The following is a 26,213-nucleotide window of genomic DNA, read 5'->3' as shown; positions in this document are numbered from 1 at the left end:
GCTCCAGCCCTCTAAACATCCTCGTGGTCTTTCTTTGTACACCTTCCAGCACCTCCAGATCTTTCTTGTAATAGAGGCTCCAGAACTGGACACAGTACTCCTGTATTTGATGTCAGTCTCTCTTTTGCTCTGTTTCACCTGGGAGAGGAAGGAGAAGAAAAGATTTGACAATGGTCAGAGCATGCTGGGGCAGCAACTTCTCCCAAGCAGCTGGGTAATTCATTGTGGAGCTGAGCAGCCTTCCTGGTGTTCTTCCTGATTTGCAGTAGTGAAACAAGAAGTATTCGATAGTGCTTACTACTTACAGGTTTTCTTTTGTGGCAGATCAAGCCTTGAAAGAATGGCAGAGTTGTGCTGGCTTGTCTTCAGCTGCCATCAAGCTCAGCAAAACTGAAGAACGGAGAGCCCTGGTTCTGGAAAGTCTACGTGGAAAGCAAATGACATCCCAGCACTATGTGCTCTTTGCTTCTAAGAGGAAGAAGTTCTTCCCTGTTATTAAGTGGATTTTTACCTCTTGAGCAAAGAATCTGCTGCTGTTTATCTCAAATCATGGAACAGAAGTGGAAGACAATTTTATCTCTGTTTCTGTTGTGTCACCCAGAAGCAACAGTGTGGCCAGCAGGAGCAGGGAAGTCATTCTGCCCCTGGACTCAGCACTGGTTAGGCCACACCTTGAGTCCTGTGTCCAGTTCTGGGCTCCTCAGTTCCAGAAAAATGTTGAGCTGCTTGAACGTGTCCAGAGAAGAGCAATGAGGCTGGGGAGGGGTCTGGAGCACAGCCCTCTGAGGAGAGGCTGAGGGAGCTGGGGTTGCTTAGCCTGGAGAAGAGGAGGCTGGATGATCTTGGAGGTCCCTTCCAACCTGGCTGATTCTATCATTCTATTCTATGATCTTAAAAAGAAGTTCTTCCCAGAAGGAAAGATTGCCCATTGGAATGTGCAGCCCAGGGAGGTGGTGGGGTCTGGGTGATTAGTGAGGGCTGGGTGATCAGTTGGACTTGATGACCTCTGAGGTGTCTTCCAACCTGGGTGATTCTGTGGCTGCTTCAGATTCCTGCTGGCAGTCAGAGAAGAGAAGCTGCTGTGGTCAGTGAGCTGCTAAGAGAGATCCTCAGTCAGATACAGACTCTGCCAGGCAAACACCCCAGCTGCAGGCTAATAATGCCTGTACAGCCTGACCTCACAGCTGGCCAGTCTCTTCCTTGTTCTGTGGCTCCTGTGGCACCCCTGTCACCTGTTACAGTGAGAGAGTGATGATGCATGAACAGCAGTGACAGCAGACTGATGGAGCAGCAGGTAGGAGACACGAGGGATTCGTTTTAATGAGTTTGATCAGAAGTCCATTGACAAACTTAATTCTATCACTCTGAACAAACATATTTTTATCCAGAGGGGGAAAAAAAATCCATGTATCACAGTAGCACAGTATATTAGGGGTTGCAAGGGACCTCCAAAGATCATTGATCCTGCCAAAGCACAGGAATTCCTGCACAGGAATGCATCCAAGTGAGGCTTGAAAGTCTCCAGAGAAAAAGACTCCACAACCTCTATGGGCAGCCTGCTCCAGTGCTCCTTCACCCTCACTCTAAAGAAGTTTCTCTTCATCATGTTGAAGTGAAATCTTCTATGTCTAAGCTTGTACCTCTTGTTTCTTGTCTTATTAGTGCACACCACCAAAAAGAGCTTGGTCCCCTTCCACTTGACACCCACCCCACAGATATTGACAGACACTGATGAGGTTCCCTCTCAGATTTTATTAGCCACATAATATTTCTTTCTTTTTGTGTTGAGAAGCAGAAGGTTAACAGCAGTTTGAATGTAAGCTCCTGTGTTCTGCAAGTGTCTTAGCAAAGTGTGATAAATACACTGTTGTTTAGCCTGGTAGTTTAGCCTGGAGAAGAGGAGGCTCAGGGGAGACCTTCTTGCTCTCTACAACTCCCTGAAGGGAGGTTGTAGCCAGGTGGGGGTTGGTCTCTTCTTCCAGGCACCCAGCACCAGAACAAGAGGACACAGTCTCAAGCTGTGCCAGGGGAAGTTTAGGCTGGAGGTGAGGAGAAAGTTCTTCCCAGAAAGAGAGATTGGCCATTGGAATGTGCTGCCCAGGGAGGTGGTGGAGTTACCATCCCTGGGGGTGTTCAAAAAAGGCTTGGATGTGACACTTGGAGCCATGGTTTAGTTGTCAGGAGGTGTTAGGTGTTAGGTTGGACTTGATGATCTGTGAGGTCTTTTCCAATCTTATTGATTCTATGATTCTATGATATTCACTACCTGTAGAGTTGCTCCTGGACCAAAAATCAGAAAGGAAATTCACCTCTCCCTGGTCTGTGAGAGCAGAGTGTGAACATATGTTATAGATCAGGTTTTGGGGGAAAGTTTTAGTTTCCTTTCTTTTTGTTTTGGTTTTGTTTCTGTGAATAGTTACAAGAAAACATCCCCTTGGTTTTTTCAAGAGTTCATATACTCAGCTGTTTCTTCCTTGCTTGCAGTTTTACTGATCTTCTTTGTGTGTGTCTGGGTGACATCATCATCATTTCCACAGCAACCAACAGTGAGGTTGCAAACAAAGGATTATGACTTCAGGTGCAGAATGACCAGAAAGCTCGTAAGAAACAGGCTTTCAGGCAAATAAACCAAACCAAACTTTATTTAGAATAAACCAAAACCAAACCAGGTTGGAAGAGACCTTCAAGATCATCGTGTCCAACCCATCAACCAATCCAACCCACCCAAACAGCTAACCCATGGCACCAAGTACCCCATCAAGTCTCCTCCTGAACATCTCCAATGACAGCGACTCCACCACCTCCCTGGGCAGCCCATTCCAATGGGCAATCACTCTTTCTATAAATGACCCCAGTGATCAATGAATGAGAGGAAAGGGGATGATGTGATGTACAGTACTGATAGAGGTGATTCACAGTATCACAGTGTCACCAAGGTTGGAAGAGACCCCAAAGATCAGCGAGTCCAACCTGTCACTACAGACCCCATGACTAGACCACGGCACCAAGTGCCATGTCCAATCTCTCCTTGAGCACAAGTTGTTAGGATTTCCTGTAAGGTTATGGCATTGTTTGAAGACAATAAAAATACATGAATCTGTCAGAAGTTCATTTCACAGAATCATAGAAGGTTAGGGGCTGGAAGGGACCTCGAGAGATCATCCAGTCCAACCCCCCTGACACAGCAGCATCACCCAGGGTAGTCCACACAGGAACACATCCAGGCTGGTTTGGAATATCTCCAGAGAGGGAGACTCCACAACCCCCCTGGGCAGCCTGTTCCAGTGCTCTGTCACCCTCACAGGGAAAAAAATCTCTCCTCCTGTTACCATGGAACTTCCTATTCCTCAGCTTCCTCCCATTACCCATTGTCCTGTCATTGGGCATCACCCAGCAGAGCCTGGCTTCATCCTCTTGGCACTCACTAAGCTCCTTGCTTTCTTCCCTTGGGCTCTCCCTCCTCCTTTCCAGTTCTGTAGAATAGAATAGACCAGGTTGGAAGAGACCTTCGAGATCATCACATCCAACCCATCAACCAATCCAACCCACCTAAACAACTAACCCATGGTACCAAGCACCCCATCAAGTCTCCTCCTGAACACCTCCAGTGATGGTGACTCCACCACCTCCCTGGGCAGCACATTCCAATGGGCAATCACTCTCCCTGTGTAGAACTTCTTCCTAACCTCCAGCCTAAACCTCCCCTAGCACAGCCTGAGACTGTGTCCTCTTGTTCTGGTGCTGGCTGCCTGGGAGAAGAGACCAACCTCTTCCTGTCTACAACCTCCCTTCAGGCAGTTGTAGAGAGCAGTAAGGTCTCCCCTGAGCCTCCTCCTCTCCAGGCTAATCAACCCCAGCTCCCTCAGCCTCTGTGCTAGTCAAAAAGATTAACTTCCCTTCTGTGATCCTGTGAACTTATCTCTCTGAGCAAATGAGCAACGCTGTGCTTTCAGGAATACTTGTTAAGGAGTCATTTCCTAGTACTGAAAAGTGAGGAAGTAATTTCAAATGAGTAACTAGTCCATTTAATAAGTCAGCTAGTGTGCTCTGTGAAGGAATGGAGATAATTTAATATCAAACTAAAATATTTGATAAAGAACCCATTGTACCTTCTCGTCCCAGGCTTGACTCCAGTGTTTAACATCTGGGCAAGTGTTTTCTGTGCCTTTAAGCTTGGGTTAACCAGATTTTAACAATTAAACAGTTAGGCAAAGTTGTCACAGGATCACAGGATGTTAGGGGTTGGAAGGGACCTCTGGAGATCTTCCAGTCCTCATAAGGCAGTGCTCCAGTCTTTTAATCACTCTTATCTCCTACTCCTTGCTGTAAAGTGATTGCCTATTGGAATGGGCCTTCTCTTCTCCAGACTGAACAGCCCCAACTCCTTCACTCTGTCCTCATAGCAGAGCAGCTCCAGCCCTCTGCTCATCCTCCTGGCCCTTCTCTGGACACCTTCCAGCACCTCCACATCCCTCTTGTAATAGGGGCTCCAGAGCTGGAGGCAGTACTCCAGGTGGGGTCTCACCAGAGCTGAGCAGAGGGGGAGAATCACCTCCCTTGCCCTGCTGGCCACACTTCTCCTGATGCAGCCCAGGCTCTGATTGGCTTTCTGGGCTGCAAGTGCACACTGAGAGCTCCTGTTGAGCTTCTCCTCCCCCAGCACCCCCAAGTCTCTCTCCTCAGGGCTGCTTTCCAGCCAGTCCCTGCCCAGCCTGGATTTGTGCCTGGGATTGCCTCGACCCAGATGCAGGACCCTGCACTTGGTCTTGTTGAACCTCCTGAGTTTGCAATCATGCAAAACGAACCACAATGATTGATAATTATGCCAAAAAGAAAAGATCATGATGGCTCTGATTTCTTCCTTAAAGAGCTCTCCTCAGTGACCTGGAAGAATAGGATTCATAATCTCTTTCTTGGAAACCAATGGCATCTCCTTTGCCTGCAGAGGCTCTGAGACCTGCTTCCTGAAAAAGATGAATCAGCTTCTGCTTGGAGCAAAAACTATTAAGTATAGAATGTTGAATGAGGTTTGTGTGCATGTGTGAACTTCCAACTGCAAGGTAATTTCTCTTTATTGCTGCCTGTCTGATGGATATTGCTTTTACCTAAGGAATTTTGATCTAGTTTAAACAAAATGTTCTTGCTTAAAATATGCCTCAGATTAAAAGGCAAATTCTTTCCCTTCCTCAAAGCCATAAGCAGTGGCTTTTATGTTAGCATAACCAAGAAAAGGTTTCCAATTTATCTATCTCCTTATAGATAGATAAATCTGTCTATTTATCTATTTATTTATACCATTTACAAGTCTTTGCAGAGGAAATCCTACCTTAAACCAAGTCAGCTGTAGCCTTGCAACTGAATTCATTTCATTGGAGCCAATTACAGAATACAGAATTAACCAGGTTGGAAGAGACCTTTGAGATCATCCAGTCCACCCTATCACCCAACACCATTTAACCAACCAAACCATGGCACTAAGTGCCTCACCCAGTATCTTTATAAACACCTCCAGGGATGGTGACTCCACCACCTCCCTGGGCAGCACATTCCAATGGCCAATCTCTCTTTCTGGGAAGAACTTTCTCCTCACCTCAAACCTAAACTTCCCCTGGCACAGCTTGAGACTGTGTCCTCTTGTTCTGGTGCTGGTTGCCTGGGAGAAGAGACCAACCCCCACTGGCTACAATCTCCCTTCAGGTAGTCCTAGACAGCAATAAGGTCTCCCCTGAGCCTCCTCTTCTCCAGGCTAAGCAACCCCAGCTCCCTCAGCCTCTCCTCACAGGGCTGTGCTCCAGACCCCTCCCCAGCTTTGTTGCCCTTCTCTGGACACATTCTTCACACAGATTTGGTTAAAATGAAATTGTTTCAGTGAGTAATGGACCCTCAGAACATATCTACCTATGACCTATCCTTTATGGCAGTTACATGTCCAAAAGAAGCAAGATCACTCAGGCATTTCCAGCATCATGTCTTTGTGTATCAGAATCAGAAAAATTTGCTGGAAGTGCCAAGGTGTCCATACTCCATTCTTCAAACAGCCCACCAAAGTTTTGAAACAAGAAAAAACAACTGCTTTTTAAGGCAGCAATCACAGGCTCACAGGATATTAGGGCTTGGAAGGGATCTCTGGAGATCTTCCAGTCCAACCCCCCTGCCAGAGCAGGAGCATAGAATCCAGCACAGGTCACACAGGAATGCATCCAAATAGGGCTGGAAAGTCTCCAGGGAAGGAGACTCCACAACCTCTCTGGGCAGCCTGCTCCAGGGCTCTGTCATCCTTACAGTAAAGTTCTTCCTCATGTTGAGGAGCAACTTCCTGTGCTGTAGTTTATACCCATTGTCCCTTGTCCTAACCCAGGGCACAAGTGAGCAGAGCCTGTCCCTTCCTTCCTGACCCCCAGCCCTCAGCTATTGATAGACACTGATCAGATCCCCTCTCAGTCTTCTCCTCTCTAGAGTATACAGCCCCAGGGCTCTCAGCCTCTCCTCCCCAGGCAGTGCTGCAGTCCCTTCAGCATCCTTGTAGCCTTCTGTTGGACTCTCTCCAGCAGTTACCTGTCCCTCTTGAACTGGGGAGCCCAGACCTGGATGCAATACTATTTGTATAGCAGACAGGTCACTTTGTAAGCAAAAAATAAATCAAAAAGCCTGTTCTCTATTCAAGTCCAGCCCTGCTGTTACTCATGCAGTCATGGATCAGAATTTCTTCATGTAAATAATAAGGCAACAAAGCTGGGGAGAGGTCTCAAGCACAAGCTCTGTGAGGAGAGGCTGAGGGAGCTGGGGTTGCTTAGCCTGGAGAAGAGGAGGCTCAGGGGAGACCTTCTTGCCCTCTACAACTACCTGAAGGGAGGTTGTAGGCAGGTGGGGGTTGGTCTCTTCTCCCAGGCAACGTGCACCAGAACAAGAGGACACAGTCTCAAGCTGTGCCAGGGGACGTTTAGGCTGGATGTGAGGAAGAAATTCTTCATACAGAGACTGGCCATGGGAATGTGCTGCCCAGGGAGGTGGTGGAGTCACCATCACTGGAGGTGTTTAGGAAGAGCCTGGATGAGGCACTTGGTGCCATGGTTTAGTTGATGAGATGGTGTTGGGTGATAGGTTGGACTGGATGATCTCAAAGGTCTTTTCCACCCTGGTCTATTCTATTCTATTCTATTCTATTCTATTCTATTCTATTCTATTCTATTCTATTCTATTCTATTCTATTCTATTCTCTTCATGAAGGGAGGGGAGAAGGGGAAGCTGTTGATAGCCCCCTGGTGTTGCCCAGGGGGGTTCTTGTGCTGTTTATATACTATAAATGTTGTATATTTTGTCCATATTCATTGCATTCCGTATGTTTAGATTGTGGTCTGCTTGTAAATGGAGCTTCATTTGCTTTCCAGCTGAGCTGAGCTGGCAATTTTATTTTGGGGGGTAATTTCAACCCATCACAAACATGTGTAGATCTTCTTCCTCAAAGGACCTCAGCTTTGTGCAGACATGGGTATTTCCACATTTACAGACTTATAACCAACCACTGCACCCAACTGCACACCACCTAAGTAGCAGATGGAGAAGGGCTGAAATCCAGGCAACAGGTTTCAGTAGGAGTCTGGCTACTGCCTTCAACAGGCTTAAGATTTTCATTGAATCATAGAATTGTTAGGGTTGGAAGGGGCTCATCTACTTCCAACCCCCCTGCCATGGGCAGGGACACCTCACACTACAGCAGGTTGCTCACAGCCACATCCAGCCTGGCTGCAAAAACCTCCAGGGATGAGGCTTCCACCACCTCCCTGGGCAACCTGTGCCAGTCTCTCACCACCCTCATGGGGAACAACTTCTTCCTAACATCCAATCTGAATTTTCTCCAATCTGAGTTTTATCAGCCAGCTCCTGGCTGCATATTCGATCTACTTACCAGAGACACCATGTGTCCCTGCCAGAGCATTTGGCCATCCATCTAGCTCAATCAGACTAACATAAAAAGCTTTGATGAAAGAATTGCTGAATGGTCATCCCTGACTTGAATGGGAAGCTTGCCATGGAAGTAGCTTGAAAAATTGCACACACCTCTGCCTGCCCCAAACTGTTTATGGATGCTAATGAATGTTAATGAATGCAGGAGTGCATGCCATAGCAGAGACAGCCTTGTCTCCTCTACATTTTTAATCCTGTGATCCAAGTACTGCGTGTACTTTGCCAATGTGTTGTGTGTGAGCTGTTTTTTCAAGACCCAGACACTTAATCTGTGGAAGCAGAGAGCCCAGGCAGGTTTCTGGAGCCATTTAGCATCATTAGCAGGAAACAATGCAGGAGGAGTAGTCAGAGCATGAATGGGTTCTGTGTGAATACTAAGGAAACCCCAGGAACATGTTAACACAATGTGACTTTGATAAGATCAGAAGAGTTAAGCTCACATATGTGCTTGTACTAACTTCTTGTTAAAGGCCCCATTTGCTGACTGTTAGGGTAATTGATAAAACAGTCCAAATAGATCAGGGTAATACCTTGGGTAAAGACATTATTTCTGCTCTATGCAGGAGCTGCCAGCCTGACTGCTCTTGAAGCTCCCAGCAGTTACTCTGAACAGACAGGATGTAAAAATCCTAAATCTTGTCAAGACAATGTTAATCACAAAGTCTCCAAAAGGGAAACTGCCACTACTGGTAAACCACTTTCAACCAGTGCACAGCAAACTCTGTGGACCAGACTCCATCCTCATTAACACTGAAACAGAGTCACAGAAACATTCAGGGTGGAAAAGAGCCTCAGGATCACCGAGGCCAACCCAGAACCCTACTCTGCAAGGCTCACCCCTAAACCACAGCCCCAAGCACCACAGCCAAACCACCTGCAAACACAGCCAGGCTTGGGGACTCCACCACCTCCCTGGGCAGCACATTCCAATGCCTGACCACTCTTACCATGAAAAAAGGTGTCCTAATGTCCAGTCCAAACCTCCCCAGGGGCAGCTTGAGGGCATTCCCTCTTGTTCTATCACTAATGACCTGGGAGAAGAGCCCGACACCAGCCCCTCCACAACCTCCTTTCAGGTAGTTTTGGAGATCCAGGAGGTCTCCCCTCAGCCTCCTCTTTTTCACACTAACCATCCCCAGCTCCTTCAGTCATGTTACTTCAAATGTACTTATCACTACTATCATTTAAACCAGCATAAGCAGCATCAAAGTCTGACCCTGTAAATATTGTCTATTTTGTACATATTCATTGCATTTCATCTTAGATTGTAGCTTTGCATTTGCTTCCAACTGAGCTGGAATGGCAATGTTATGCCGGGGGGGGTGGTGGAATTTCAACACACAGCACTTACAGGATGGCCAAGGGATCAGGCCTAGCCAGCATGGATTTAGGAAGGGCAGGTCCTGCCTGACCAACCTGATCTCCTTCTATGATCAGGTGACTGCCTGGTGGATGTGGGGAGACCTGTGGATGTAGTCTACCTGGACCTCAGCAAGGCCTTTGACACCGTCCCCCACAGCAAACTGCTGGCCAAGCTGTCAGCCCATGGCTTGGATGGGAGCACACTGCGATGGGTTAGGAACTGGCTGGAGGCTGAGCCCAGAGAGTGGTGGTGAATGATACCACATCCAGCTGGCAGCCAGGCACCAGTGGTGTGCCCCAAGGATCAGTGCTGGGCCCTGTGCTCTTTAACATCTTTATTGATGATCTGGATGAGGGCATTGAGTCCATCATCAGTAAATTTGCTGACGACACCAAGCTGGGGGCAGGAGTTGATCTGCTGGAGGGTAGAGAGGCTCTGCAGAGGGACCTCGACAGGCTGGACAGATGGGCAGAGTCCAAGGGCAGGAGACTGAACACATCCAAGTGCCAGGTTCTGCACATTGGCCACAACAACCCCATGCAGTGCTACAGGCTGGGGTCAGAGTGGCTAGAGAGCAGCCAGGCAGAGAGGGACCTGGGGGTGCTGGTTGATGGTAGGCTGAACATGAGCCTGCAGTGTGCCCAGGCAGCCAAGAGGGCCAATGGCATCCTGGCCTGCATCAAGAACAGTGTGGCCAGCAGGAGCAGGGAGGTCATTCTGCCCCTGTACACTGCACTGGTTAGGCCACACCTCGAGTCCTGTGTCCAGTTCTGGGCCCCTCAGTTTAGGAAGGAGGTTGACTTGCTGGAACGAGTCCAGAGAAGAGCAACAAAGTTGGTGAGGGGTTTGGAACACAGCCCTGTGAGGAGAGGCTGAGGGAGCTGGGGTTGCTTAGCCTGGAGAAGAGGAGACTCAGGGGTGACCTTATCACTCTCTACAACTACCTGAAGGGAGGTTGTAGACAGGCAGATGTTGGTCTCTTCTCCCAGGCACCCAGTACCAGAACAAGAGGACACAGTCTCAGGCTGCGCCAGGGGAGGTTCAGGTTGGATGTTAGGAAGAAGTTCTATACAGAGAGAGTGATTGCCCATTGGAATGGGCTGCCCGGGGAGGTGGTGGAGTCGCCGTCATTGAAGGTGTTCAGAAGGAGACTTGATGGGGTGCTTGGTGCCATGGGTTAGCTGTTTGGGTGGGTTGGATTGGTTGATGGGTTGGACACGATGATCTTGAAGGTCTCTTCCAACCTGGTTTGGTTTATTCTAATAAAGGTTTATTCTAACAACGGCTATGCAGTAGCCCTGGGTCGAAAGAGTCACCTGTCAGACCAGTTCATGGTACAGGTCACACAGGTTCAGCACTGGCTGAGCAGTACTTAGGGTCTCAGTGTTTCAATTATTAGGTGATTATACCATGATTGACTTACAGTCCTCCTCCACAAAAGTGTCCAAGAGCTGGCTAAGGAAACTGATCCTGAGCAGCAGGCAGGGAAGTGCCTCCCTCATTCCTGGTTCCCCAGAGTGGAGGGGCAGATGCACTGATTCAGAGTAAGCTCTCCTTGTGGAGAGCAGGGAAGCACACAAGCCAGTTGAATGGATTCCTCTCTGCAGCCCTTCTAAGACATCTTATTTCACAGCACTGACTCTAAGTACACTAAATAAGGCTGGGTTTTGTCAGGCAGATTCTATCATCTCTCCCATTCCAGGACAGCCTGCTGAAGTCTAGTGAGGCTGGATGTAGCCTGGGTGGCATGAACTTCCCAGTGTCAGGCTATGGCAGAAAAGGGATGAAACCTAGAGATGGCTGTGTTCAGAATACAAACCCCTCTTCTTCTGTCAGTCAGCTCAGGGTGGCAAGCAGCTGCCCTTGAACAGCATAAACATCTCCTTCCTAGAAAGAAATCACTACAACATTAAAATGACAGAGAAGAAGCCTCTCTCCCTTGCTGTATTGCAGAGAAGGAGATCCTATGTGATGATCTCTGAGGTCTTTTCCAGCCTGTATGATTCTATGATGATTCTATCCCATCAACAGCCTCCAGTAACAGCAAGGCTCAGAAACATTTTCCGTGCAGTCAAAGTCATTCTGAACAGAGAGTAAGAAAAGTTTGCAGACCAAACAATGGTCTATGAGCATTATCAGTCTCAATACCATAAGTTCCTCATCACACAACTTTCTCATGCAGCCTGTCCTCTTCCCAGACCCTAGTGTTTCCCATTCCAGGGTTCCATCAAAAAATTGAAACTGGGCCTCTCAGTTTAGGGAAGATGTTGAGATGCTGGATGGTGTCCAGAAGAAGAGCAACAAAGCTGGGGAGGGGTCTGGAGCACAGCCCTGTGAGGAGAGGCTGAGGGAGCTGGGGTTGCTTAGCCTGGAGAAGAGGAGGCTGGATGATCCTGGAGGTCCCTTCCAACCTGGCTGATTCTATCATTCTATTCTATGATCTTAAAAAGAAGTTCTTCCCAGAAGGAAAGATTGCCCATTGGAATGTGCAGCCCAGGGAGGTGGTGGGGTCTGGGTGATTAGTGAGGGCTGGGTGATCAGTTGGACTTGATGACCTCTGAGGTGTCTTCCAACCTGGGTGATTCTGTGGCTGCTTCAGATTCCTGCTGCCAGTCAGAGAAGAGAAGCTGCTGTGGTCAGTGAGCTGCTAAGAGAGATCCTCAGTCAGATACAGACTCTGCCAGGCAAACACTCCAGCTGCAGGCTAATAATGCCTGTACAGCCTGACCTCACAGCTGGCCAGTCTCTTCCTTGTTCTGTGGCTCCTGTGGCACCTCTGCCACCTGTTACAGTGAGTGAGTGATGATGAATGAACAGCAGTGACAGCAGATTGATGGAGCAGCAGGTAGGAGACATGTTAATGAGTTTGATCAGAAGTCCATTGACAAACTTAATTCTATCACTCTGAACAAACATATTTTTATCCAGAGGCTCAGGGCAGACTGTATTGGCGTCTACAACTCCCTGAAGGGAGGTTGTAGGCAGGTGGGGGTTGGCCTCTTCTCCTAGGCAACCAGCACCAGAACAAGAGGACACAGTCTCAAGCTGGACTAAGGGAGGTTTAGGCTTGAGGTGAGGAGAAAGTTCTTCCCACAAAGAGAGATTGGCCATTGGAATGTGCTGCCCAGGGAGGTGGTGGAGTCACCATCACGGGAGGTGTTTAGGAAGAGCCTGGATGAGGCACTTGGTGCCATGGTTTAATTGATTACATGGTGTTGGGTGAGAGGTTGGACTTGATGATCTCAAAGGTCTTTTCCAGCCTGGTTAATTCTATTCCATTCTATTCTATTCTATTCTATTCTATTCTATTCTATTCTATTCTATTCTATTCTATTCTATTCTATTCTATTCTATTCTATTCTATTCCATTCTATTCTATTCTATTCCATTCCATTCTATTCCATTCTATTCTATTCCATTCTATTCTATTCTATTCCATTCTATTCTATTCTATTCTATTCTATTCCCTAATTCTATACGGATTCTCTTGGACCTGGAAAGACCTCTTCCTCTTTTAGCAGCAGTGTCACTGCTGCATCTTCAAACCACTCAACTGTGCATCTCAGCCTGACTACTGAAACTGTACAGCCTGTGAAGGCACAATTTTCAAGTCAGGTTCCTGCCCCTCTATTTTTATGCTGCTTTTCATTTGTAGTCTTATGAATATCTCAGACAGGGCTTGGGACTGAAGAATGGGTGCACTTGTAAACAGCTTTTTCAACCATGCTCCAAAATTAAACTGGTACCTAGCATGAAATAAATTCAAGACAGCAGAGCAAAGATGCAAGCTGGAGAGGTGGTCTAGGTGAACCTCATGAAGTTCAACAAGAGCAAGTGCAGAGTTCTACACCCGGGCTGGAACAATCCTCACTATCAATACAGACTGGGGGGAGGAGGTGATAGGGAGGAGGTGATAGAAAGCAGCCCTGTGGAAAAGGTCTTGGGGGTGCTGATGGATGAGAAGCTGCACATGAGCAGGTAGAGTGACCTTGCAGCACAGAAGGCAAATCACATCCTGGGCTGCATCCAAAGATGCCTTGCCAGCAGATCCAGAGAGGTGATCCTGCCACTGTGCTCTGCTCTGGTGAGACCTCACCTAAAGTACTGTGTACAGGTCTGGAACCCTCAATATAGGAAGGATATGGACCTGATGGAGAGGGTCCAGAGGATGGCCACAGAAATGATCAGGGGGTTGGAGCAGCTCTGGTATGAGGACAAGCTGAGGGAGCTGGGGGTGTCAAGCCTGGAGAAGAGGAGGCTCTGGGAAGATCATTAGATTAGCCTGCCAGTACCTGAAGAGGGCTACCAGAAGGATGAAGAGAGACTGTTTGCAAAGGCCTGCAGGGACAGGACCAGGGGCAATGGCTTTAAGCTAGAGAAAAGCAGATTTAGATTGGATGATAGGAACAAGTTCTCTTCCATGAGGGTGGTTGCCCAGGTTGCCCAGGGAGGTGGTTGGGGCCCCATTCCTGGAGATATTCAAAGTGAGGTTTGCTGAGGCCCTGGGCAACCTGATCTAGCTGGGGATGTCCCTGCTGACTGCAGAGGCGGTCAGACTGGAGGTCCCTTCCAGCCTGGACCATTCTATGATTCTATGATGCCATCTCTAGATGAGGTGACCTGGAATGGCCTTGTCCTGACAGCTGTAGCTCAGACCACCACGTCCTGAAAAATGGAGTAACCACATTCAAAACATGCAAGGAATTAGGCACCATGGTTTCACAATTAGGTTGGTTGTTTACTGGATCAGTATTGGCCTCTTACATGTGATTAAGGCAGAAAGCTGGGAAAATACCATTAATACATAGCAAACACCTTTCAGGATTGTAATTGTATTTGTGTTTGGTTCAAAACCCTTCTGGTCCCAAATCTCTCCCACTCTATCCTGCATATAGCATTGTTAGGGTGGGAAAATAACTTCAAGATCATCAAATCCAACCATTGAAACTTAACACTGCCAAGTCCACCACTAAGACATGCCCCTCAGTGCCACATCTACACACCTTTTAAATACCTCCATGCAAAATACACATAAGGTAAAGATGCTGAAGACACTCAACTCTGACTCTGCAGAAACTGCTCAAAACCATAGATTTGATTCAGATACAGCACTGCAAAGTGTGTTTCCCTCCCTCATCCAATCTGTTTGCATGCAGTCTTTACTGGAGGAGGATGGCCTTGAGCTGAAAGCACAGGGCAGGCTGCCAGGAAACCAAGAGTTCTATTCCTGGCTCTTCTACAGATTTCCTTGGGCAAGGCAATTAACCTTGCGGAGTACATTTTCAATGGAGGTGAGGCCCAGCTTCTCTTTCTACATTCACTGTATGTTCAACAGTGAAAATGGAATTTTAGGAGCCAAAATGAGTGCTTCTGCTTTTCACAACCTGGTTTGGTTCTCTCTGGCAGGTAGCTGGATGCACAATTGCTGAAGACCGCGCCAGCAAGGCGAGGAGGAATTCAAACAGCACAGGTGCAAAAAGCGCCTCCTGACACTTCCACAGCCAGGCTCAGTGCTCAGTGACCTCCCATGTGAAATGGGAAATGAGGCTTATCAAATCAAAATGCAGAGCCAAACAGGAAACTGACTTTTAAAGCTCTTGAACACCAGTTATCTGAGATCATAAAAAGGAAACCATTCAAAATTTCAGTTTGCCTTTCTCTACAGATGCTCTGATTTTGCTTGCTGCAATTTCCTCTTTGGACCTCAAACTGAATAAAAGATTCTCCTTTGAGGATTCTGAACTGGCAGCTGAAGTCAAAGCTGGGGTTTTTTTTAATCTAAACTGGCTATCTTTTCACATCCCTTACCAGAAGTGCCAATGAATTAGAGAACGAGTGAAATACACTTTTGGTAATGTAAATGCATTTTGGAAGAGAAACATCATGGCTAAATTTTCTTCTGGTGGTCTCCAGGAAGACCTGCACTTCACATAAATGCTGCCACATAGAATCATAGAATTGTTAGGGTTGGAAGTGACCTCAAGGATCATCTAGTTCCAGACCCCCTGCCATGGGCAGGGACACCTCACACTAGATCAGGTTGCCCAGAGCCTCATCCAGCCTTAAGAACCTCCAGGGATGAGGCTTCTATCACCTCCCTGGGCAACCTGTGCCAGTGTCTCACCACCCTCATGGAACACGACTCAGAGATCCCAAGGAAGGACACTATTTGCTTAGAACAGAACAGAACAGGATATAATGGAATGGAATGGAATGGAATGGAATGGAATGGAATGGAATGGAATGGAATGGAATGGAATAAACCACGTTGGAAGAGACCTTTGAGATCATCAAGTCCAACCTATCACCCAACACCATATAAGCAACTAAACCATGGCACCAAGTGCCTCATCCAGTCTCTTCCTAAACATCTCCAGCGATGGTGACTCCACCACCTGCCTGGGCAACACATTCCAATGGCCAGTGACACTTTCTGTGAAGAACTTCTTCCTGACATTCAGCCTAAACCTCCCCTGGCACAGCTTGAGACTGTGTCCTCTTGTTCTGGTGCTGGTTGCCTGGGAGAAGAGACCAACCTCTGCCTGTCTACAACTTCCCTTCAGGTAGTTGTAGAGAGCAAGGAGGTCTCCCCTGAGCCTCCTCTTCTCCAGGCTAAGCAACCCCAGCTCCCTCAGCCTCTCCTCATAGGGCTTGTGTTCGAGACCTCTCACCAGCCTTGTTGCCCTTCTCTGGACATGTTCAAGAGTCTCAGTATCCTTCTTAAATTGAGGGACTAACCAGTGCTGAGTACAGGAGCACAATGACTTCCTTGCTCCTGCTGGCCACACAGTTCCTGATGCAGGCCAGGATGCCATTGGCCTTCTTGGCCACCTGGGCACACTGCTGGATCATGTTCAGCCTACTATCAACCAGTACCCCCCATGTCCCTCTCTGCCTGGCTGCTCCCCAACCACTCTGTCCCCATCCTGTAGCACTGCATGGGGTTGTTGTAACCAAAGTGCAGCACCTGGCACTTGCACTTGTAAAATTACATCATGTTGGACTCTGCCCATCACAGAATCACAGAATGTTAGGGGCTGGAAGGTGCCTCAAAAGCTCATCCAGTCCAACCCCCCTGCCAGAGCAGGAGCACCTAGAGCAGATCACACAGGAACACATCCAGGCAGGTTCTGAATCCCTCCAGAGAGAGAGACTCCACAACCCCTGTGGGCAGCCTCTTCCACTGTTGCATCACCTCCACAGTGAAAACATTTTTCCTCCTGTTTCCATAGAACTTCCTATGCCTCAACTTCCACCCCATTGCCCCTTGTCCTTTCACTGGGCATCACCCAGCAGAGCCTGGCTCCAGCCTCTTGGCACTCAGAGCTCCCTGTCTCCTTCCCTTGGGCTCTCCCTTCTCCTTCCCAGTTTTGAACTAGTCAAAAAGATTAACTTCTCTTCCACAAAAATAATGAATAAATAAATACACTGTGAGTCCCAAACATTAAATACTTAATTTGAACTGGCAGAAAGAACAGCTACCAGTATTCCACAATGCCCTGTTGGCTCAGATGCCTCGGCGTGTGCATATTGAAGGAAACAGCAGAAATAATACTTCACAATTTGATGAACAACATATGACACAGAGCTTCTAGAATCACCAAGCAAAAGGGTTACAAAGTTAGGAAAACACCTGCCATCTAGAATTCTGTCCCCTCCAATAAAAAACCAAAAACTATGTACTCCTCACTTTCACTAACGCACAATCACACAGAGTTATTGAGGCTCGAATAGACCTCTGAGATCACCAAGCCCAGCCTAGGACCTAACACCACCACACTGACCAGACCATGGCACTGAGTGCCACATCCAAGCTTGTCTTAAACACCTCCAGGGATGGTGACTCCACCACCTCCCTGGGCAGTCCATTCCAATCTCTAATTCCCCTTTCCATCAGGAAGTGCTTCCTGACATCCAACCTAAACCTCCCCTGGCACAGTTTCAGGCCATGCCCTCTCCTCTTGTCACAAGTTGCCTGGCACAAGAGCCTGACCCCCACCTGAATACAGTTTCTCTTCAGGTACTTGTAGAGTGTGATAAGGTCCCCCTTGAGCCTCCTCTTCTCCAGGCTGAACACCCCCAGCTCCCTCAGCCTCTCCTTATCACTTTCTGTCTTTAGAATGGAATAGAATTAACCAGGTTGGAAAAGACCTTCAAGATCATCGAATCCAACCTATCACCCAACACCATCTAATCATAGAATCATAGAATCAGTCAGGGTTGGAAAGGACCACAAGGATCATCTAGTTCCAACCCCCCTGCCATGGGCAGAGACAACCCACACTCGATCAGGCTGGCCAGAGCCTCATCCAGCCTTCCTTCTAGTCCCTTCCCTGGTCTGGTTGCTCTGCTCTGGACCTGCTCCAGCACCTCAAGATCTCTCTTGCAGGGAGGGCCCAGAGCTGCACACAGTGCTCCAGGTGAGGCCTCACCAGCACCCAGTACAGGGCAGAATTCCATCCCTAGTGCTTGCTGGCCACACTACTCCTGATCCAAGCCAAGATGGCATTGACAGAACTGTCATCAAGGCCTGATATACAAATAAACTGGGTTAAAGAAGAAAATAATCACTAAGAACTTTACTGACATTAAGGACATTTTCTGAGTATGTTAGAAGTCAAAACAAAGAGAACGCTACTGTGCCACCAGCTTTGAGGCAGAATCCTCCCCTCATTTCAACCATAAGCTTTGCTTATGATTCTAGCTTTGATTGAGTCTTACAATTAACACCACAATGACTTGTATTAATTTAGCCACATTTCTTTCAGCAAAATAGAACCTTGCCCTCCATTTCATCATGCAGAGATGGAACTCAGCAACCTAATTTAAACTGGGAAGAAAGAAGAAGAAGTAGGGGAGGGCAAGGAAAGTGTATTTCTCACAGTGTATAGAATTATTCCAATGTAAGCTGCAGATAGGAGCATCACCTCTGAAAATCACAAGAAGCAACCTGATCATCAGAGTAAGCAGAAGAAAAGATTGTGCTTTCAATAGGCACAAAAGCAAAGTCACAGCAAGCTTGAAAATATGCCTTAGCTGAAAAAAATAAAACAAGAAGGCAACCAGCACCAGAACAAGAGGACACAGTCTCAAGCTGTGCCAGGGGAAGTTTAGGCTGGAGGTGAGGAGAAAGTTCTTCCCAGCAAGAGAGATTGCCCATTGGAATGTGCTGCCCAGGGAGGTGGTGGAGTCACCATCCCTGGAGGTGTTCAAAAAAGGCTTGGATGTGGCACTTGGAGCCATGGTTTAGTTGTCAGGAGGTGTTAGGTATTAAGTAGCAGGTTGGACTTGATGATCTCTGAGGTCTTTTCCAACCTGGTTGATCCTAAGGTTCTAAGAAAAGAGTAAAGCTCACAATAAAGTAATGCATACACATACTAGACAATCTTCTGCAAATCCAATGCTTCACCCAACAAAGCACTCCATACCAAACTTCATGCTCCACTGATACTGCCCTTTCTTCCCCCCAGAGACACAAAAGTAAAAGAGAAACGCTCCAGCCTAAGAGATGCCACGTTATACTTAACCCTTTCCACTGAAAGTTCAACTTTGTGACTGTGAGAGCTGGGCAAAGACAACCTCTGTAACACTTCCAACTGCTGCATTTCCCCTTTTTTTGCAGAGCTCTTCAACCATTCCTACTCAACTGTCACGTATTCCTAGTTCAGTGGGGATGGCGTGCCTGGGTACATGACTCTCACAAACCAGCTCTCTCTGCTGCCTCCTTTGGGACTGCACCCCAAGGTGAGGACCAACCAAGAGACACTGAGCATCCACATGTGCAAGGTCCAAGCTGGAAAGGAGGCAGCAGGCAGGAACTGATCCATGTTTTACTGCAATTAGTGCGTGCCTTCCACACACTGCCTGTGATAAGATCACCACAAGTATGTTTGAAGCCTGGCACCTTTTCCCTAATGCAAATTAACCTCTTCATGCACCTGAAATCTGCTTACTTACAAAGTACAAGCATCAGCAACACAACTACTATGGAGTAGTCTGTTTTAGAATAGAATAGAATAGAATAGAATAGAATAGAATAGAATAGAATAGAATAGAATAGAATAGACCAGGTTGAAAGAGACCTTCAAGATCATCGTGTCCAACCTATCATCCAACACCACCTAATCAACTAACCCATGGCACCAAGCACCCCATCAAGTCTCCTCCTGAACACCTCCAATGATGGTGACTCCACCACCTCCCCAGGCAGCCCATTCCCATGGGCAATCACTCTCTCTGTGTAGAACTTCCTCCTAACCTCCAGCCTAAACCTCCCCTGGCGCAGCCTGAGACTCCAAAGAAATATCCTGGGATCCTTTATCACTGGACAACACCCCAGAATTAGTTCTTAAAGTGACTGGTAAAGCCATCCCTCCTGTGCTGAGCTGCTAATGCTGTGGAGAACCTCAGCTGTAGGTTTAAGTACCTTCTGGTGGGGGTTGAGGTCTTACGAGCAGATACTTTTACATCTGTGCTAACATCTATGCAAAAGAACAGAACAAAATGAGAGGGGGAAAAAGGATGGGATTTCAGAAATAGAATAGAAAGCAGAGTAAAATAAGGGAGCAAAACTGAGGTGGGGAAGGCTAGATTTGAAAACAGGAGTCTGACCAGTTGAAGGGAAAGGGAATTGGCAAAGGGAAATCAGAAAAGTTGGCTTGCAATGGAGCACATAACCATGCCTTTGTGTCTCCAAAAGTCTGTTTTGCTCTTCCATTGAAAGCCTATGCCTAAGAAAAAGACATGCAGAGGAGATGTACAGAAGGCAAATTCATTATCAGCAACCACCACTAAGTATTGAGAATTTCACGTATCTGAGACTGAAATCTTTCCATGCATGGCCAAGGAATCAAAACACACATCTGACAGCCACATCTACAGACCAAAAGGCCAGGGGAAGAGTAAACTTTGAATGAAGCATATCACCAGTCACCACAGTTCTATTAGCCAGGAAGATGTCCCAGAATGCAAAACCTGAATTCTCAGTGCTGTCCATTTTCACTCTTTCTGACTGGATTTAAGGAAAACAGGCTGTGTTTCCAGGCCATGTAGGACAAAGACATTCAGAGTTTTAAACTCCAGCTTGCACACACCACAGCTGAACATTATCACCTCTCTTCATCACCTTCTGATGTCTGAGAGTGCCCCTTTAACCTCTGTTACTCAATTACTGAACAAGATACCTCATTGTGACTCTTTTGAAGGAAGAACTGTGCCCCTTTGCATGCTGATAAGAAGCACATAAATATTCACTCCCAGGCAAACAAGTGTCTTGAGCAAACTCCCAGAGTCTAAAGGTAGGAAGCTGTGGCTAACTCCTCTGCTATCTTAACCCTTTAGTCCATCCACCACACTAGCCAGAAGATGGATGCTCCTTTGTAAAAATGAAGCAGAAATAATTGTTCTCTCAGAAGAATGGGCTTTACAACATGCTTTCTGACACAGCAAATAAATCACAGGAGTGGAAGTGAAACACATACCCATTTTCTAGGCCGGCCCCTGGGTCGCTTTTCACCAGTGGCTTCTGCTTTCTGTAAAGGGAAAAAGAAACACAACATATTTTATACCTCAGCCTTATTTAACAACCTCTGTGACTACAAACTCCTTTCCTGTAACATTAGCCATAGGTCTATCTCTTGGGTGGCACCAAGCCCCACTCCTGCCCCATGGGGTTTCTGCTGCAATGTAATTATGATGTTTCTTCTGACATTTCACGCTGCATAAGGGACCACCAGAGATCATTGAGTCCAACCCCCCTGCCAAAGCAGGATCACCCAAGGTAATCCACACTGGAATGCATTCTGGTGGGCCCTGAAAGTCTCCAGAGAAGGAGACTCCGCAACCCCTCTGGGCAGCCTGTTCCAGCACTCCATCACCCTTACAGTAAAGAAGTTTCTCCTCACGCTGAGGTGAAACCTTCTGTGTTCAAGCTTGAACCTGCTGTTTCTTGTCTTATTACTGTGCAGCACTGAAAAGAGCTTGGCCACCTCCACCTGACACCAACCCCTCCTTCTCAAGTCCACCATCCAAATCCAAAATGGGCAGTCATGTACTAAGCAGGACTAAGGATGGGGTCCTGCAGGAAACCACTGAGCTATGCCTAGTGGCGGCACAGCTCAGCTCCCCCAGATAAGACTGTTCAGGCTGGGAGCAAGGCCCCATCCTTGGCCCTGGAAGAAACCTCTGCCATTAGTAATGGATTTGGTAAATGGTTTATATCACTTCCCTTCCTCTCCATTTAATGTTATGCTGAGACCAACAAGTTCATTTCAGACATGTTCAACATGGAGACTACCAAAAGCTTCTGAGGGAAGGCTGAGAAACCTGGGGCTGGTTAGTCTGGAGAGGAGAAGACTGAGAGGGGATCTAATCAATGTCTATAAATATCTGAGGGCTGGGGGTCAGGAAGGAAGGGACAGCCTCTGCTCACTTGTGCCCTGGGACAGGACAAGTGGCAGCGGATGAAAACTGCAGCACAGGAGGTTCCACCTTAACAGGACGAAGAACTTCTTGACTGTAAGGGTGACACAGCACTTGAACAGGCTGCCCAGAGGGGCTGTTGTGGCCAGAGGATGCCCTTGTCTGTGCCCCAAGGTAACCCCAGACCTGACCTATACTGCGTCCAGGAGCCTGCTGGAGCGTGCCCACTCACACCCAGCAGATGCTTAGTCCCCAAAGCACAGTCTGGGTAGCCTAGACCCATCAGCTATGGGGTATGCAGGCTATGGATACAGGGCAGTCTGGGAACCCAAGAACCTCCAGTAACATCAAATCTAGCTTTTCTCAGGCTGTCAGAAATTCCCTGAAGATACTAAATTAACAATTCAGCCTGTTTGAAGCCTGAACAAAGCAGTCTATAGCAGCCACAACTCCTTCTTTTACTCTTACGATGTTCATGCATGGAATAGATTTGAACTGGCTATCACCACGTGTGTATCCGTTCATGCTTGGAAATGAGTTCTCTACTTCACATGATATATTCTGAGTAAAGCATATCCTGCACCCTAAGTAAACCCTTCAGCAGTCCAAAATACACCTTCCCCTTTCAGGCTGAAGATAATGGCATGGAAGTGCCCTGGAAGTGAGCACTGTATATAAGCCCAGCAGTTGGTCCTGGAGCTCAGCATAAAGGAAACATGGGTTTCCTACGGACTCTTCCATCAATTTGCTGTGTGATGCAGTGAAATACTACTGGTGACAGGCTTCAAAGTTAAAATTGCAGGTTATTTTCACAGAATCACAGAAACATTCAGGTTGGAAAAGACCTTCAGGGTCACCAAGTCCAACCCAGAAACCTACTCTAGAAGGCTCACCCCTAAGCCACGTCCCCAAGCACCACAAACAAAGAAGCCTTAAACACATCCAGGCTGGGTGACTCAACCACCTCCCTGGTCAGCACATTCCAATGCCTGACCACTCTTGCCCTGAAAAATGTTTCCCAATGTCCCAGCTTGAGGCCATTCCCTCCTACAGAATACAGAATTAACCATATTGGAAAAGACCTTGGAGATCATCAAGTCCAACCTATCCCCCAACACCATCTAACCAATTAAACCATGGCAGTAAGTGCCTCATTCAGCCACTTTGCAAACACTTCCAGTGATGGTGACTCCTCCACCTCCCTGGGCAGCCCATTTCAATGGCCAGTCTTTCTTGTTCTATCACTAATTACCTGTGAGAATTACCAGCACCAGCCTCTCCACAATGTCTTTTCAGGTAGCTGTAGAGAGCCAGGAGGTCTCCCCTCAGCCTCCTCTTTTCCAAACTAACCATCCCCAGCTCCTTCAGTTGCTCTTCATCAGATTTATTCTCCAGGCCCTTTGCAGCTTCCTTGCCTTCCTCTGCCCTGGCCCCAGCACCTCCACATCTCTCTTGGATTGAGGTGCCCAAAACTGAACACAATACTCAAGGTGTGGCCTCACCAGAGAGGAGTACAAGGGGACCATTTTCTTTCAACAGGCTCTGCCCATCCATATGCCTCATCAGGTAAATAATCCTGTCCCACCAAGAGTGTGTCAGGGGAGGTTTAGGCTCGAAGTAAGGAGAAAGTTCTTCACTGAGAGAGTCATTGGCCATTGGAATGTGCTGCCCAGGGAGGTGGTGGAGTCACCATCCCTGGAGGTGTTCAAGACGGGACTGGAAGTGGCACTTGGTGCCATGGTTTAGTTAGTCCTGAGGTGTTAGGTATTAGATAATAGGTTGGACTTGATGATCTCTGAGATTTAGGGGGGACAGTCTCAAGCTGTGCCAGGGGAAGTTTAGGCTGGAGGTGAGGAGAAAGTTCTTCCCAGAGAGAGTCATTTGTCATTGGAATGTGCTGCCCAGGGAGGTGGTGGAGTCGCCGTCCCTGGAGGTGTTCAAGAGGGGATTGGATGTGGCACTTGGTGCCATGGTCTAGTCATGAGGCCTGTGGTGACAGGTTGGACTGGATGATCTTTGAGGTCTCTTCCAACCTTGGTGATACTGTGATACTGTGATCTTTTCCAACCTTGTTGATTCTATGATTCTAAGAAAAGAGTAAAGCTCACAATAAAGTAATGCATACACCTACTAGACAACCAGTAATTCCCACTTCTGCAAATCCAATGCTTCACTCAGCAAAGCAGTCCATGAGGCCTGTGGTGACAGGTTGGACTTGATGATCTTTGAGGTCTCTTCCAACGTTGGTGATTCTGTGATAAGGATTTTGCCCCTAGCTTAGTGAGGGCAGGACTTGCCACATACAAAGTCCACTCTGAGAATGGAGACATTTTAGTACACCTTCCATAAACACACTTCCACACTTCCATGAATTGCCTTTTTTCCCTTCAGTTAACAGTATGTGTATTTGATTTGCCCTTAGAAATCAACTCTGCCATTAAATAAATCACTTGCTGGTCAATCTCTGTAACATATACTGTAACCTAACGCTGTGTAAATCGGATCCCTCTGAAAGAGAACTTGAGCTGAGGAAGTAGTGGAGAAATCTCTACCCCCAAGAAAAAAAAAACACCAAACCAACAAAAACCCAACCCTGCCCTGTGAGGAAAAAGCAATTACTCTGAAATAAATATCTCACCAAGAAATGAAGCTGTGAGAAAAATAAAATTCACACTCCTGAAGGGCAAAATTATCACTCAGACTTGTTAAAAGAGTAAACTAGCTGTTTGATCGTTTAGACCCGTGTGCCCTGTAAGGTGAAACCCTCCTAAGAGAACACTTGTTGAAGTGCATTTTCTATGTATACCCTGGCTGTCTATGTTCAGAGTTTTGTTTCCTTTTAAAGTGAAGGATGTGAAAAAACAAAATATTAAAAGAAACAGATGTGGGATAATTTAAAATCATAGAATCAAGCAGATTGGAAGAGACCTCCAAGATCATCCAGTCCAGCCTATCACCCAGCCCTATCCAATCAACTAGACCATGGCACTAAGTGCCTCATCCAGGCTTTACTTGAAGATCTCCAGGGACAGCCACTCCACCACCTCCCTGGGCAGCACTTTCCAATGGCCAATTACTCTCTGTGAAGAACTTCTTCCTAATATCCAGCCTGAACCTCTCCTGGCACAGCTTGAAACTGTGTCCTCTCATTTGTGGCTGTTTGCTGGGTGAAGAGAGGAAGGGCTGAGGGAGCTGGGATTGTTCAGCCTGGAGAAGAGGAGGCTCAGGGGAGACCTTCTTGCTGTCTAGAAGTACCTGAAGGGAGGTTGTAGCCAGGAAGGGGGTGGTCTCTTCTCCCAGGCAACCAGCACCAGAACAAGAGGACACAGTCTCAAGCTGTGCCAGGGGAGGTTTAGGCTGGAGGTGAGGAGAAAGTTCTTCACTGAGAGAGTCATTGGTCAGTGTGCACTTGCAGCCCGCAAAGCCAATCAGATCCTGGGCTGCATCAGGAGAAGTGTGGCTAGCAGGGCAAGGGAGGTGTTCAAGAGAGGACCATCCCTGGAGGTGTTCAAGAGGGGACTGGACGTGGCACTTGGTGCCATGGTCTAGTCATGAGGTCTGTAGTGACAGGTTGGACTCGATGATCTTTGAGGTCTCTTCCAACCTTGGTGATACTGTGATTCTGGGATACTGTGAAGAGCCCAACCCCCACCTGGCTACAATCTCCCTTCAGGGAGTTGTAGAGAGCAAGAAGGTCTCCCCTGAGCCTCCTCTTCTCCAGGTTAAGCAACCCCAGCTCCCTCAGCCTCTCCTCACAGGGCTGTGCTCCAGACCCCTCCCCAGTTTCATCACCCTTCTCAGGACATGTTCCAGTACCTCAACATCTCTCTTGAATTGAGGAGCCCAGAACTGGACACAGGACTCAAGGTGTGGCCTAACCAGTGCTGAGTACAGGGCAGAATGACCTCCTTGCTCCTGCTGGCCACACTGTTCCTGATGCAGGTCAGGATGCCATTTGTCTTCTTGGCCACCTGGGCACACTGCTGGCTCATGTTCAGCTTCTGTCAACCAGTACCCCAGGTCCCTTTCTGCCTGGCTGCTCTCCAGCCACTCTGTCCCCAGCCCTTCTCAGGACACATTCTAGTACCTCAACATCTCTGTTGAATTGAGGGGCCCAGAACTGGACACAATACTCAAGCTGTAGCCCCTTGCATTTATGTTTAGTTCATGAAACACTGGTCATAAATCTTAACAGAAAATTCTAGTGAATTTTTTTTCTTATCAAATCAACACTTGGCATGTTATTAAAGCATGAATGCCATTTATTTTCACCTGTTGTTTTACCTTAGCTGAAGAAAAGACTCATTTCCCAAATTCTGTGACAACAAAGCAACTTTTTGGAAACAAGAACTGCTTTGGTCTCACATTTAGAAGTTCCTACAAACCTGACACAAATTATAGCTACAGCACAGTTTGATGGGAAAGAACATGAACATGAGCAGAAGATAGGAGCTCCTCTCCTATG

At 47.4% G+C, this 26,213-nt stretch overlaps 1 protein-coding gene across 1 annotated transcript in view; it reads right to left on the bottom strand.

Moving 5' to 3' along the window:
* HMGA2 (high mobility group AT-hook 2) overlaps nt 1-26,213 on the bottom strand; it is a 127,211-nt gene that overhangs the window by 87,709 nt on the left and 13,289 nt on the right. The window contains exon 3 of the mRNA XM_068160941.1: nt 20,809-20,859. Within this exon, the coding sequence (XP_068017042.1) occupies nt 20,809-20,859 (51 nt within the window). The remainder of the gene's footprint in view (nt 1-20,808; nt 20,860-26,213) is intronic.

Source organism: Melanerpes formicivorus, unplaced genomic scaffold (assembly GCF_026170545.1).
Source record: "Melanerpes formicivorus ecotype bairdi unplaced genomic scaffold, bMelFor1.0.p_v2 SCAF_54, whole genome shotgun sequence".
NCBI classification, from domain to species: Eukaryota; Metazoa; Chordata; class Aves; order Piciformes; family Picidae; genus Melanerpes; species Melanerpes formicivorus.
Note: the sequence above shows the minus strand (reverse complement) of the source record. Positions and strands in the feature narration are given on the sequence as shown.